Source organism: Vigna radiata, chromosome 5 (genome assembly GCF_000741045.1).
Source record: "Vigna radiata var. radiata cultivar VC1973A chromosome 5, Vradiata_ver6, whole genome shotgun sequence".
Classification (NCBI taxonomy): Eukaryota; Viridiplantae; Streptophyta; class Magnoliopsida; order Fabales; family Fabaceae; genus Vigna; species Vigna radiata.
In genome coordinates this window covers 25,803,082-25,818,978 of record NC_028355.1, presented here as the reverse complement: position 1 = coordinate 25,818,978, position 15,897 = coordinate 25,803,082, and the positions used below count along the sequence as shown (strand labels likewise).

Here is a 15,897-nt window from a genome sequence, read left to right as displayed (position 1 = left end):
AAGAAGCAACAAAACAAGAAGGAGAGGTCTAGACAATGAAGAAAAAAAAATAATAAAAAATAATATTCTTTGAAACCCGTAAATTATTCACATGATCAAAAGATAAAGTAAATGCGTACATTGTATCCCTAAAACAAAGGAGTACCCTATAAATTGCTCAAAACTACATCTTACTCTATATTTTTTGGAACTTTAATACATACAATTTGTAAATTAAAGCATAATGCATAATATATTTGCTTTAATTAATTTTAATATCAACCATTCGTGAGTTATTTAAACACCCTTTGTTTCTCACTTTAATCAACTCGCAACATTACGATATTCGTTCAAATTACCTACTCTTCCCATTCATTTTTCACTACAACCATTCAGATGATTTTCTTTTTTTCATTTTTTGCAAATACTGATCAAATGCAGAGGTTTCTTTTCAACATTCTTATACTAGGATCACAAAGCTAGAAGCTCAAATAAAAAAAGAAGAATAGAATTGAAACTACATCAACCGATATAATATATTACTATTGAATGTTTCTATTATCAAAATGTACAACAATCTGCGTGCAAACAATTAAGATTGGAAAAAGAGCTGGATAAAATAAGGGAAAATAGTAATGGAGCAAGAAGGAAAATCAGTTTGCTTCTGTATCTTTTTTTTTCATGTTGATGCTAATTAGATGAATCCTCACCAAATACCTCAATGTTACAAACTGGGCACTTCTGAAAAAAGACAAGGTAAAATGAGATGCTGACAAAGAGACAAATGTAAGGTGTAGGCATAAAATTCAGAATAGTACATTAACTGACCTTGCTAATGTTAAGCCATCTTGTTATGCATTCACTGTGGTAAACATGGTTGCATGGTAATTTTATTTGCTGGTCACCTCTTCTATAAGACATCTGACAAATCACACACCTATTTTCCAAGCATTTAGATCAAGATAAAATATTGACCACCCAAGAAGGGGAGAAGAGACACAACAAGAAAAGTAATGGCAATTCATATATCTTGTTTTGGGTCCTGCATAATTGTACGATCTAATACATCTTATGGAGACTTTGAAAAAAAAAAATTACAATCAAGAAGAGTGAAGAATTGCTGATGAAAAAGATCAATTTTCCTGTTGTCTTTGACTATCAATGGTAATCAAAGATGGTGGGTGATATTGCAATCACCAAAATTATCCTGGCATCAATTATGTGTGATTTGATGCCCCAATAGTAACATCACATTTCCTCATTAGGCACTTGTTAAGGAATTAAAAGAATAAGGTTATTGAGAACTATATGAAAGTACATTAAAAAGAATAAGAAAGAAAACATACTTCTCTACATGCTAATGTTTATTCTTTTAATTCCTTAAACAGTGAAAAAAAATGTTATCAGTTCCCTTAATCAATACATGGATTAGACGAGCTTAAACATTAAGTTAAATATTCTAATTTTCATTATCCGCCTATGTTCTCCTCAGTCTCTTAAATAGTTAATATTCCAATTGATTTTTCCTTCATCTCAATAAAACAATTATTGCTTGGAACTTATTTCAACAAAAAAAAAAAAAAAAAAACAAACAAACAAGAGCATGAATCACAACACAATGTTACCTTTTAGCTGAATTTTTTCTTTTGAATAAGCTCCCAAAGTTGTACTTTGAGGTTGGAAGTGTATCAATAAGTTCTTGGGAAAGACCGCGATTATGAGTTCCCACTGCCTCACCCAGGTCCAGTAGTTCCTGACACATTAGATAGTATTTTTGGCCACCAAAACCTTATGGTTTCAAAAGTCTTCTAGTACTACTACCCAAACATTACACAACATAACTGAAGGTCAAAATATTAAATTTTGTTAATAATTTTGCCAATTCAACTAAAACATGCCTTTACTTGAAAGGGCTCTTTCTATAATTCAAACATTCCGAATTATAGGTAATACCTATTTCTTTTTGTTTATTACTTCAAATCCCTTGTAATCGCATTTTCTTGTTGAGCTAGGAGAGAAGAGTTTTTTACAGCAACCAATGTTTAAGACATCAATACTAAAGGAGTAAAAAGATAACCAATCACACCTCATCAATATCAAATGGTTAAACACAAACTTATTGGAATTTGTCCCTATCTAAAATTTTGAAACATTTTGATCTCCAAACTTTAAAAATGAATGGATATACTCATCTTAATCCAATGATGTTAATTTCTTTTACATGTTAAACAACAATCCATAATGACATTCAACCTAAAACTTGTCAAACATTATAAATAAGTCAAACACCATCCTGAGATACCGCTTGACACAAAAAAAAATGAAATTGGATTGTAAAAACTATATTCATTCATTTTTAAAGTTTGAGAATCAAATTATATCAGAGTTTGGGATAGAGACGAATTCTAAAATTTAAAGACTTAAAAACATATTTAACCCTAAAACAAATGATAAATTCACTGTTCCTGTTGCCTCACATCAGAAGATCACATGAAAATGAATTAGGAATACCAGAAATAACCAAGTACAGAAACAATTTTTTTACTGTGACAGATACGTGTCAACTTTGTCTCGTCTTCGGCCTTAACATTTCAAAATTAAATGCTTTTCTTAGTAAGATCTTTCTTAACCTGATATAGCGCTTGAGCATACAGTATATAGAGTTAGCAGTGCATCTCACCTCATATGTCATATTATCGGGATCAATGTTGTCTTGCCACATGACCTACATCGCAAATAATGGATTGGAACCTTATTGCCACCTTCGTATACCAACATAATGCAGTCATTACATAAAATCAGTTCACGCAATTCAATAATCATTTCACAAATTATATTTTACATTTTTTTAACAGAAAATTAGTTTCAGTCAATCAGAAGAACAACTTTGATGCAAGAGTACCCTGCTATAGTCTATTTGGTAGAAAAATGGAGAATGCTAGCAGTCATGGTTAATCTGCATTAATTATATTCGTTCCATTAATGTAGTTTCTTTGCTAACTAGTATTACCACAAGTGTTTTCTGGACAAAACCTTGTCTGAACTGACAAATGTAAAGAATTTTCTATTAACCGTGAATAAAGTAGTCATATGCCAAAATTTGCAAACTCTACTTATTTCTGAGCAACACCTATTGAGCTACTTAGGACTCGGATACCATGAAAGGTGGTATTGGGGAGGTCAAGTAAAGGCCTCATAGGAAAAGAACGTGCATGCAACAAAGAAGCCTTTGATGTGTGAAATTGCGAATCGTGTAGAATTACAAATTGAAAAAAAATATATATTTATTTGTCTTATTTTTATATGCCAATAATGATGGATATCACTGAAATACCAGTCTGGGTGTCAAGGTTATAATTCTAATTTCCCAAAGTACCTTATAAGTTAAAACAGAGTCCTATACCTAATCTCTAATGTAGTATAAATTGGATAACATGGCTCAATTTCAGTTCCACAAGGTTGGGACTAAACTAACAAAGATAACTACTGCAATAAAAAAGTGCAAGCAGACCCAATTTATGATGAAAGTATACTGTATTCAGCCAAACCATAATTTAAATAGTATATCTCCCGTATAGGAAATAGTTTTTAAACCGAAGCCTGATAATCACATGTTAAACCAAGACTTAAGTTCGAGACATTCAAATAGGCCTTCTTAAAAATAAAGCCTCCTACCTGGCTACTACTGGATTCTTGATGATTTGGACTGCCTGAAAAACAAGCTTAAGAGGTTAATATATTATTGTAAGAAACGCATCATTCCTAAATATAACCATAAGATATCTAAGTCTTCAAAGAAAATAAAGAGCTCTTGTCTATGCTTTTCCACACTATTCACAGCACAGGCAATAATTTGATGCCATCATGACACTATAAAATAGTTGTAAATGTGTCTTCGATCCCAAAAACAAAAAACTGCAATTGTAAGTGTTACCATAGACTACGAAAGAATATACAGTTTCAACTAACATTCTTCCGGGATGGTCTGCATGCTTGTGACTCCATCTCTTCCAGATGAAGACTCAGTTGGAGTAGGTTCGTCCACGACTATTGTTGAAGGGTATTCCCACTCACTCCTATCCATCTCAAATCTTGGAAAATGATCATTTATCTCGTAAGAACCATAATAGCATGTAGTTACAGGGCCAGACAATCCAAACTTGTAAGGGTTCATGTTCATTGACCAGTAGATACTTTCCTGGACAGACAGTATAAGACCAGACATGTTATTATCGGTGTTTAATTGAGAAAAGGCGTACAAAATTGCGTAAAGACACATGCTAACACGTACAGTGCAGAATTTAAAATAGAAAATTCTCCTCAAAAAATTTCATTAATGCGTTTTTAATTATAATTTTCGACATATTTACAATGTCGATTTCAATAAGAATTCTCTATTTGGATTTTCTTGATCAATTATTTATAGTACATTAATAAGACCCTTAACCAAATAGTAAAATATGACAAAATAAGACAATGCAAATTTTTTATTTTCCGAAAGGGGATGCCAAGTCAAATAGGAGAGGTTTGATATACTAACAAACAAGACTAATGTCATATTCCTTCTCAAAAGAAAAACACTAATTTCACATTTAAGATACAAACGGATTAAAGGGAGGCATTCTTGTGACACTTTCACTGTAACATTGTACAGCTACTTGATCTCATTAGAGATATACTCTTTTAGTTTCATTCTTTTGGTGACATTAGTATCAGGATTTGGATTTAAATCAAACTCAGCCCTATTTTGTCAATACTATTTAACAGTGGGTGATCTGTAATGCAACACATTCCAAGGGTAAAGTTTACAAGAACAGTGCGCGATACGGGATAAGAAAAAAAATGAATGAATCCCTGCAACAAAAATTCCCAATTAATTGAATAGTATGCACCTAAAAGCTCCAAACCACACTAATATCGTGAGTTCTTCTCTAAAATGGTAATGTTCAACAACAAAAATTCAGAAGCAGTAAAAACAAAACCTGATCGAGCACTGAGCCAGCGTGAGCATAATTGACAGGCAAGTGCGTGGTGAGGCATTGGAAGAAATCCATGAAACTTTCAGAAACAGTGTAGGGAAACCCAGTATCTACATACTGCACCTCCATTTGCCTACCATCATTCATTTTGAAGGTTCAATGCAATCACCACCTCACTATGACAACAAAATTACTGCATAACACACCCTTTCATCACAAATTCACACCACCTTTCAATAAAGAGAGAGAAGAAAGGAGAATGGCGATAACTAGAGAAGCCAAAACGGAACTGCATTGGAGGGTGAAGAAATGCAGAAAAAGAGAAAGAAGAGTGAGAAATAATAATAAATGAATATTATAAATTACTTCATCACAATGTCTGAGTCAATGTTACAAGATTGAGGAACAAGAGAAGACCTTGGTTGCAAGCAAGGAATTGTTCTTGCTTTTGCTCAGAAAATTGTATTTGGTCGGAGCTTCAAAAGCTGGTCAAAATCTCAATTCAAAAGGGTCTCATAGAAATCCTTTAAGAATTTGATTAACACAACATAATCTATTAAAATTCAAAAATCTCTAGAATGTAATTGAAGCATATGAATTTTCTATACCACTTAATAAACCCTAAATTTTAAATTTTGTTCATTCACTTTAATATGATTCCATATAAAATTGAAACAAATTTGGGAATGTAAGGATTAGGAATTGAATAAATTTAAAATTCTGGAATTGAAATAAAACTAAAAGAAAAACCTTAAAAACATGAAGGTGTCACAAATAATAAGATTTGATAAGTTTAAGAATGATTTTCACAAATAATTAATGATTTTTTTAAAAGATCACATGACACAGAAAAGAATCCTAGTAGAAAGATATTTGACTATGTTATCAAAATCATAAGAGGATAATTAATATACCGACTATAAGAAAACCCATTAAATGTTTTAAACTATTTTTATTTTAATTTCAATATGATTTTTATTTGTTGAGTTAATTATCTATATTGAAAAATCAATATTAGGTCGAGTTGGCATGAAATTGAGTTTACTTTTTTAATTTAAGTTTCAATTGGATACTCATAAGAAAAATCTTATCAAAAGCAGTTAATTAATTTGTAAGATACAGAATAATTATTGAAAGACACTTCACTACGACATCTTTATAAAAAAATAAAGAAATAAATTGTTTTTCCTTATTTTAGTAAAAAAAAAAACATATAAATAAAAGATAAATATTATACCCAATTTGTTAGCTTAAAAAGATGATATTGAATTATGTTTTTAAACTTGTTTACACTTACAAATTTTTATTTTTCTGAAGATATATTTTTTAAAAAAAATTGAAGAGAGTAAAAGAAAGAAAAGAAAAATGCCAAAACAGTTTTATATTAACTTATCTCAACACAAAATCACGTTGAATTGTTGAAAAACTTAAAAAGTCCACTGAAAATAATGTATAGGGTTTAAATATTGCTAGAAATTACTTTGGACTAAAAACTAAAGTATTTTTTACTTAATTTTAAGATAATCATCTCTAAGTATTATTTTAAGCGTTAAGCTCTTCAAATTTAGAGTCTCTACCAAAACATAATAAAAAAGATGTTATAAAGACGGTTGTTATCGGACATTATCATAACAAAAGACATATCCTCAAGTACAATCTTTCAGCATAGATGTTACAACATGCATAAAGCTTTTTAAAATAGTATAAAATAATATTTAGGAAAATTTATTACCTTATTTAATCTAATATATACTTTTTTCTATATATATATATATATATATATATATATATATATATATATATATATATATATATATATATATATACACACACACATAATCTGGTATAACACAAATAATCTGCACATAATCAAATATCTAAACATGAATGAGCGAAATAAAAAGGGCCAATTATGCATCTTAGTCATATCCTACAAGCAAAGCATATTATTCAACAGTTTCTTCTGAGAATTTTCAAGTGATCAATTGTACCAATACTTACTTTATTCGCCTGCCCAGAACAAAGATGCAATATGCTGCTTATTTAGTAATAAATTGCCACACTTTTGTAACTAAATGTCAATATATAATAGGAAAAGCAAAAGTAAAATGCAGAATCCAAATAATACTGGTATAACTAAGAGCTTACTTTTCACCAATAATCATGAAAGCAGAACTTTCATCTGCACTTTATTCTGAAAAAGAACCTTGAACATCTATCACATATTTTAAAATCATATAAAGAAAATGGAATTCCAAGTGACAGCCTCTTACCCCGCCACTCAAATAAATCATACTTTTTTCTGATGTAAAATCTCCACCATGAATGAAATATAAAAAGGGTTTCTGGGACAATGTCCCGTCATCTAGTAAATTTATTAAACAAAATTTGCGGCTGCAATTAGTCTAAACTCTCAGAACTGAAAGATTTTTCATCGCCATCTAGAACAAAAAAAAGTCTCTTTGAGCACCACCAAGGAACTCTTAGGCACCACCAGAACCATACTTCTTGCCGAACACAAGAACCTGCAACTTGTCATACCCGGCAAGCACACCAGCACCTGCAACAGCTCTGAGGATGTTGGCACCAGCACCCTTGAACAAGGACTTGGCACCCTCATTCTTCACGATTTGTTGGAATGCATCCAAGGAACTCTTGTACTTCACTGCTTCACCAGAGGTCATCATCATTCTTCTTCTCACAGTGTCAATTGGGTATGATGCAAGACCTGCACCATTGGTGATGAGCCATCCCAGGGCAAAGCTGGCGAAAAAGCTATCCTATAATCCATACAAGGGAAATTGCATTAGACTTCACTACATAAAAGTTTCAAGAACCTTTTTTGGATGCATAAACATTCAGTACATCCTCAACAACTTTATTATTTGAAATTTAAATGGTTATATTTGTTTTTCATCCTTAAATTAACTCTCATTTAGAATATTGACATTTTAAAATTACTTGATAGTGTTCATACAAAATATATTTTACTACAAATAAAGGACATTTTAGTCATTGAATTCAAAAGAATAGACTGACTAAAGCATCTCACTTTGATAACAAGGATTGTTTGGTAACTTCAGTGTATACAGGCTGAATTATGTTAAAACTAAGTGGGGACGGATTCAATGACTTTTTCCTGGAAAGAAGTCACCGTAGCTTTAATAAATTTTCATTTGTTGAATGATTAGCCACCTTCAATTTTCTAAAAATCAAATAATAAAATTAACGAATTAAAAATTGAATAAAATTAATTAAAGTTAAGAGTCATTTCCCAAGAAAAAGTCACTTAATCCGTTCCCAGGTAACATGCAACTCAAATGGTTAATAACACAACACAACAAATATCACCACTAACTACAACACATATTAACTAAGAAACATATGAAATGAAAGCATGATTAAGAAGCACACTAACAAATATATGATTGAACTGAATATCACAAATAGCAGTAATAATGACATAGCACCAACCTGCAATGATCCAGTGAGGACAACTGGTTTCACGGAATCATACAATCCAAAATACAGACCACGATACACGATGATTCCAACACATGAGATGTTAAATCCACGGTAGAGACCAGTAACACCATCAGATGCCAATGTCTTCCTGTAGACATCAACAAGACCCTTGAATTGTCTCTCTCCTCCCTTCTTTGCAGCCTTAGCATCATTGGCAAGACGGGTTCGGGCATAATCAAGGGAGTAAACAAATAAAAGGGACGATGCACCAGCAGCACCTCCAGAAGCCAAGTTGCCAGCAAACCACTTCCAATAGCCATCTCTGTCCTTCTTGAAATTGAAAAGCCTCTTGAAATAGTCCTTGAATGCAAAGTTCAAAGCCTGATAGAATTCAAACATCAAATTCAGTATCACATAATATATTACAAGAACTTTGGTACTATTGAATTTATCCAACGTTAGAAGACAGTATATTAAATGTCAAACATAGATTTCTATGGCAATGATCTAAGCGGATTGAAGAACAACACCAGTTAAATCTCTATAGGACAGTGTCTATATTTTGTCCAAACGAAAATTATGAAATAACTAACCTGGGTAGGGAAATAACGGATGACATTTGCAGTGTTTCCTCTCCATAGAGAAACAGCACCCTCATCCGCTATTGTTCTTTTAAAACAATCACCAATACCCTTGTAGGGCTCGGAAAGCCTTCCAGTTTTGAGCATCTCGTCCTGGTTCTGGATCAAAAGCTTAACACGTTCAATGGGAGCAGCAGCAGTTTTTGAGACAGCTGCCGAAACACCTCCCATGAGAAAGTCAATAAGAAAATGGCCTTTCTCTGCTGGGGCTGCAGCAAAAACAGGGGATGTTGTTGTTGCAGCAGCAGACAAATCCATTGTAGTTTTGCATGAGGGCATCACAGGATACTGCAATGCAGCATTTGAGTAGTTCCCAAAGGAGGGTCTTTGGTACATGGCAGGGTGGCGGAAAGCTCCGTCATAACTACTAATACCAGATGAAAAACCAGAACGGAGATGAAGCTGACCAGCAACCTTGTCCATGATTGAAGGGTGTTGGACCTGATCAACCATGGTGGCTTTCCTGAAAAAAGTGCCCAATGTTAAATAAAGTTAGCACACTTAGCAATCTGACCATAGAAGTATAAAGAAAAAGCATTGACCATGAGCACTACCATTAAATAATGAAAAGCCACATTCAATCAAAAACCAAGTTATGACTGTTTGATATTCAAAAAGTATACACAGAAAGCTTGGGACCGAGGACACCCGGAAGCCCAAATGTTCATCAAAAAAACGAACAACGGAGTCTACCTATAGTAAAAGAAGTCCACCCCCATAAGGACACAGGCAAGATACAACCACAGTGATAATCAGAATAAACATAACTTAAAATTACAACTGTTTTTCTGATACAACGTCCTGGTTCATAGTACACCCTCAAATCCAAGAGTAATAAAAAAGGAACACTTCCACTCCACATACAATAACCCTATCAACACCATAAAACAAACTAGGAGAAACCATAGGCAAGGTCAGTATATTTGTTTAATAATGATTAAACATGCAAAAATAAATTTTACAGACTGAGGTTCTCAGACGGAAAGGTCAAGTAAAGCATGCACTGCAATTGATTTGGAATACAAATTTTCAGTATAGTCATGATATATTTTAAAATTAGTAAATTCATAATCCGTAAAAAAAATGAAAATTGCCTTTGTGTTGGGAGTACGAATGGAATAGATCTCAAAAGCTATATCCCTTGAGAAAAGATCCACATTTTACTTCCAAAACAAGAAGGGACACTAGGACAGATAAAAAAAAAAATCACGGATTCAAGGTAGATCCATGCAATAAGTCAGATTTATATCCGACCATTAAACATAAAAAGTCAGCCTAAATTCAATAAATTCTCATGCACGGTTAAAGAAAAAAAAAGACTCATCAATCAAACAGGAAAAAGAAAAGACCTTTGTACTAAAACCCCACTTACAATTCTAAAACCCTACTCACAAGCAGCGCCAGCCTACAGATCAAACCCATTCGAGATCAGATCAAACGAGAACAAACCAACACAGATCTGACACCTCTTCAATTTTATGAAGAAAGCAACAATGGCCCAAACACAAAAGAAAAAACTGATAACATCGAACAACAAAACATCAAAACATCAAAAATAAAAGACAACCCAACTGTACAAAATCGAAAAATAAAAGATCAAGGGGGGAAGAAGAACACAAGACAGCAGATGCAGCATCATGCAGCAAAAGATCTGAAGAACACATCGATAAAAGAACAACAAAAACACTTCCGATCGAAAGAAAGAGTAGAAGGAAAAAAAAAAGATTTTACCTTTCACAATTCAAAAGGGTATTGAGAATGCGAAAGGATGAGAGAGTGAAACACGGCGTGCTTTGAAAGGAGCAAGGAACAACATGGTAGAGTTTTTATAAGACCTAAGTCTGACGGAAGCAAGCACATGGAACACGTGTCGTTTTTTCGTTGGCCCACCTCAAGTTGGTCATATTCTGACCCTATTCACCGTCCAAAAAGACATGGGTGCTGCTAGAAACTTCCAAAGTCAAAAGTGACCATTCAATAAAAATAAAATTAAATAAATAATTCAATACTTTTATGACAATATATATGTTATGTAATAATTGATTTAAATTTAATTATTGGGCTAAATATTTCATTGATTGACTAATTGAAAGATAGCTTATATATAGTTTTTAATGTATTATTATAGAAATTAATCAACCATGTAAATGTTAATTTATTTAGAGTTGTAATTTTGGTTTTAGTCTCTTTTAAATTAAAGTATAATTTAGTTCTTTAACTTTAAAAAATTTTGGTTTTAGTCTTTTTTATCAAATTCTTTTAATTTTATTTGTTGTTTCAAACACGTTTCATTATAGTATTTGGATTGTTTACACTCTTTGACACATTTTTGCTTCAATGTTAACTAAAAAACTAGAATTTTCTAAAATTGAATGAGTAAAGTGGAGGAATTAAAAACATATTTAATCCATTTATTTAATATGTTTATGATAAAATAATTTTATTTTCGGTTTGAATGTAATTATTATATATTTTAGTATAAAATATTTCATATTACTAATTAATTCACAAATAATTAACTGTAGAACTAGAATAACGTTAGAGATAATAAAGATTCCCAAATTATTAAAAGTTTTATTACTTTAACTGTTACTCATTTGATTTTTCCAGAGATTAATGAGTTGTATTTCTTTAATTGTTATTCAATTGATTTTATTTGTAGAAATTTAGTGAAATTATCTACAAATATATATAGATAAAGGGTAAAATAGGTTTTGTATCTCTTAATTTTTAGAAAAAAATTGAAATTAATCTTTTTTTTTAATTTTTAATTAAATTAGTTATTTATTTGTATGAATTTAATTTTTTTAATTAAATTTTATTAAGTATATTTGAGATTTTAAATACATTTATCAATTAAAAAATGTGTTAAATAGTAAACAATTCAAATCTTATTATGAAAAAAGTTTAAAATTTTAAATAAATTTAGTAAAATTTGATTAAAAAATTAAATTTATGTTATTCTAATCAGTTTAAAGTTTTAAAAATAACTAGTTTTAATTTTCTCTAAATATACTAAAAACATATTTAATTCATAAATAAATAAATAAATTAAAAATAATATATATATATATATATATATATATATATATATTTATAAAAATGTAGAAATACATATATTATATCTAGGAGTTACATGCACTGGAACACTACACACAATTAGTAATATAGTTCAATAATTTTATAATAAAAAAAAGTTATGTAAAAGTTATTACCTCTCTTGTGAAACATATGTTAATAATTCTTATAATCTTACCATTAAATTTAATTTATTAATTATTCATAAATGAGATTTATTATTCCTATTAATTTTTAATTAATGTTTATTATTTTTATTAATTATCTATTAATAATTGTTTTTATTCAAATTAATTATCAATTAATTAATTACCATTTTTAATCGATCATTTCAATGAATAGTACTCGAATGATTATACGATACAAATAATATACAAAACTCATACACGTATATTTGTTATATGATTCACATATTATTTAACTCACCAAAGAACCACCTTCTTGTTGAAAGATTAATCTTCTAATAATATTTTCCGAATGTCCTGCAATCTAGATAAACTTTAAAATAAAAAATAAAAAATCAAGATTACACCAACACCACTTCTTTTAGCCATCCATTAAAAACAGAGAAGAAAAAAAGTTCAAAAGTAAAAGAAGATTTATTTTGCATACCAAAACTCAAATTCACTCATTTTAATATTATCTTCCCCTCTCCACTCCTCTAAATCTTTGCTTTGTCAGACCTTTATTATCAAATTTTTATTTACATTCAAAGGGAATAAGTACAAACAGAAAATAAAATTATATAAATTAGAATCTTTAGAATAAAGTATTTTACTTCCTATTTATAAAATTTATTTTTAAAACATTTCAGCCGTCTTACATTTTTTATATTTATTGAATATTTAATAGAGTTGTCAAAAAGGGAAATACGACTTGACTCAATTCGGTTCACTACGGATTGGTCACTTAGTTAGTCAACCCAACCCGACTCATTTATTAGCGAGTTAGAAAATTTTGAACCTGACTCGACCCATCACGGGTTGGTGGGTAAACGGATTGTCTCACTAGCCCATTTAATTACAATTTTTTTAAAATAAAAAAAATTACAAACTTTCTACATTCAAATTTAAACAAATTTCACTCTCAAAAAATGATGTTAAACTGAAGACAATTCAAAATAATAATAAAAAGTACAGTATAATTGATAATGACATATTTTACCATGATTTCAGTGATGAATCAAGAGAAATTGTCAACCCTTTCCTAACTTTTTACCTTGTAAATCCTTGTTTTCTTTTAGTTTGATTAAGTGGTTGCACCCCAAGCTTTAATGAGATATTTTGTTCATTAATCCTTGCTTTTATGTGCTTAAGGTAATTGGAAGAAGTCTATGCATCAAAGGAAGGCACTGGAAACCAAGAAAAACAAGAAAAGCAGCAAAAACGAAGAATCAGAATTCTACTGAAATCAGGCTCGAGCCCCCCCAGTTTTGGGGGGCTTGAGCGCCAGTGCATCAGCTCCTGAAGGTTGTCTGTCGCGCGCCTAAGCGCCCCTTTTTTGGGGGGCTTGAGCGCCAACTTTGCTGACATGGCAGTTTTGCCCTATTTCACTTGGATGCACGAAGAACTTGCGATCTTTTGCTACCCAGACGCATTTCCTCTGATTGGGAGCTCTTGGAGCGAGCTAGGAGCTGTGGGAACAGTCCTTCTTCTTCCTTGGGTTCTTTTCTTTCTTCCATTTCCACCATTGTTGTAAGCTTGAGCTCTCCATTCATGGAGAGCTAGTTTCATTATTGTTGGGAGATTGATGTAACCACTAAACTCTTATGTAAAGCATGTTGTTTTGAATGAATATATACCTCTTTCATTGATTGTTAGTGTTTAATTTCTTTTCTCAATGCTTGTTGTGAAGTTGCTACCCATGACATAATTTAGGGTTTCTTGATATTGGGAAATATTGGGTAAACCTTGACTTGGGTTAGACACCTAAAGGAAATAGTATCTAGGGATAGAACTAGGACCTTTGGATGTCTTAAAATCTCATTTCTTAATGCGGAATTAATCATTAGGTTTTCCAAGGGATTGGAGTCTAATGAAGAAGTCTAGGCTCTTTCTACCAAGGGATTGGGGTTTGAGTAAATTAGTAGATTGACATTGGCACATTAATGAAGAGGAAGTGATTTTTTATGCATAAGAGTGAAGTAGGTGAAATCATACCCCCAACAATATCATTCCATTGCATTTCTAATCTCTCCATTTCAAAGTGTTTGAGTGCTTAAGATCACTTTTATCATTTATGTTTTATAGTTACTTTAATTTCACTAAAACTCAAATTATGGAAACATTCTTTAGTCTAGGTTAGTTAGAAATTATACGATTGTCTAGTTTCACGAGTCTCTTGGAAACGATTTCCGGTCTTACCGGTTTATTACTTTAGACGATTTGGTACACTTTCCAAAGAGTTTACAAGTTTTTGGCACCGTTGTCGGGGATTCGGTGTTCAAACTAGACTTTTGTGTGATTTTTAACTGATTTAGACTTTATTCTTTTGTTTATAATTTTCTGTTTTATAGTAATTACTATTTTCATATTTTTGGGGCTAACTTGTGGCTCGAGTTTGGTTGTTCTCTAGTGTATGCAGGGAACTATTCGTACAAGGAGGATTGTGTCATCTGAACACTCCTTGTCGACCCTGAGATCGAGAAAACAGCTCGTAGAAACAACAGTGACACTAGAAGACGACGAGCCATTAGTCAACAAGCTGCCCCTGAATCTTCGACTTCTCTCAACAATCAACCTATTGATCTTCTGGATACTTCTTTTGTGAACGAGATGGATGGCACAGGACCACCTCCACGAAGAACCATAGGGGACTCCATTGCTTACACTAGCCCGAGAAATTTCTCAAGCATTGTGAGGCCCACTATGAGTGATAAACTTGCAGAAATGAAGCCAGCTCTACTCCAACTCATCAGTTCTAATCATTTCTCTGGCATGGATAATGAAGACCCTCATGCTCATTTGGTCAATTTCTATGAGTTGTGTGGCTCTGTGGGTGCTATGGGGGAGGAGGAAGAAGCATTGTATATGAGACTCTTCCCATTTTCTCTGAATGGCAAAGCAAAGGATTGGCTTCAGTCGCAGCCTAATCAAAGTTTGACTAGTTGGGAGGATGTGGAACAAAAATTTCTGGTTCGCTTCTTTCCACCATCTAAAAGCACAGAGATAAAGGCTGCAATTGCTACTTTTGTCCAAGGAGTAGATGAACCACTGTGTGAAGCCTGGGAAAGATTCAAAGCTTTATTGAGGAAGTGTCCCAGTCATGGCTTTAGCTTGGAGATGCAAGTGCAAATCTTCTACAATGGTTTGCAACCTCATACAATGATGATACTTGATGCATCTTTTGGTGGGTCGATTCTATTAAGAACTACTGATGAGGCCATTGCTGTTATTGAACATATGGTGGCCACTGACATGCGGAGCCGACGTGGAAGGACTCAAGTTCAGAAAAGAGGAGTTTATGAACTTAATGCTCAAGATGCAATACTTGCATAAAACAAACTTCTTGCCCAACAGATGGAGGTCCTAACCCAAAATATGGCCAAGTTATCTCAGCAGTTGCAAGCAATGCAAAACCAAACTCAACTGCATCATCAAGTTATGAGATGCGATTTCTGTGGAGATAATCATCTTAATGGCCATTGTCAAGTTCCCAGTGGTTCCCAACCTGAAGAAATCAACTACATGGGGAACCAAGGAAGACAAAATTTCTTCAACAACACCTTCCCTAATCCTTCCAATCAAGGGTGGTGA

The 15,897-nt window shown here is 32.2% G+C and overlaps 2 protein-coding genes across 2 annotated transcripts; both read right to left on the bottom strand.

Moving 5' to 3' along the window:
- Nucleotides 1–659: 659 nt before the first annotated feature.
- LOC106761526 (E3 ubiquitin ligase BIG BROTHER) lies at nucleotides 660–5,533 on the bottom strand. The gene is made up of 8 exons (XM_014645086.2): nucleotides 5,376–5,533; nucleotides 4,962–5,247; nucleotides 3,949–4,177; nucleotides 3,655–3,689; nucleotides 2,660–2,704; nucleotides 1,605–1,732; nucleotides 808–916; nucleotides 660–720 (listed from the first exon to the last, which is right to left on the bottom strand). Exons 2-8 carry the CDS (start codon nucleotides 5,103–5,105, stop codon nucleotides 670–672), a joined length of 741 nt encoding a protein of 246 aa, XP_014500572.1. The 5' UTR covers nucleotides 5,106–5,247; nucleotides 5,376–5,533; the 3' UTR covers nucleotides 660–669.
- Nucleotides 5,534–7,083: 1,550 nt separating this feature from the next.
- Nucleotides 7,084–10,906, bottom strand: LOC106762548 (ADP,ATP carrier protein 1, mitochondrial). Its single transcript, XM_014646522.2, has 4 exons — nucleotides 10,796–10,906; nucleotides 9,017–9,527; nucleotides 8,433–8,804; nucleotides 7,084–7,738 (listed from the first exon to the last, which is right to left on the bottom strand). Exons 2-4 carry the CDS (start codon nucleotides 9,515–9,517, stop codon nucleotides 7,442–7,444), a joined length of 1,170 nt encoding a protein of 389 aa, XP_014502008.1. The 5' UTR covers nucleotides 9,518–9,527; nucleotides 10,796–10,906; the 3' UTR covers nucleotides 7,084–7,441.
- Between the last annotated feature and the right edge of the window lie 4,991 nt (nucleotides 10,907–15,897).

What these genes read in the sequence shown, in the direction of transcription:
- LOC106761526 (XM_014645086.2), bottom strand. Translation starts at nt 5,105, where the DNA reads ATGAATGATGGTAGGCAAATGGAGGTGCAGTATGTAGATACTGGGTTT. An exon ending in CTGGCTCAGTGCTCGATCAG is followed by an intron (nt 4,178 to 4,961) that starts GTTTTGTTTTTA and finishes CTGTCTGTCCAG; the next exon opens with GAAAGTATCTACTGGTCAAT. An exon ending in CCGATAATATGACATATGAG is followed by an intron (nt 1,733 to 2,659) that starts GTGAGATGCACT and finishes CTAATGTGTCAG; the next exon opens with GAACTACTGGACCTGGGTGA.
- LOC106762548 (XM_014646522.2), bottom strand. Translation starts at nt 9,517, where the DNA reads ATGGTTGATCAGGTCCAACACCCTTCAATCATGGACAAGGTTGCTGGT. An exon ending in TCCGTTATTTCCCTACCCAG is followed by an intron (nt 8,805 to 9,016) that starts GTTAGTTATTTC and finishes GAATTCTATCAG; the next exon opens with GCTTTGAACTTTGCATTCAA. An exon ending in TCCTCACTGGATCATTGCAG is followed by an intron (nt 7,739 to 8,432) that starts GTTGGTGCTATG and finishes TATGGATTATAG; the next exon opens with GATAGCTTTTTCGCCAGCTT.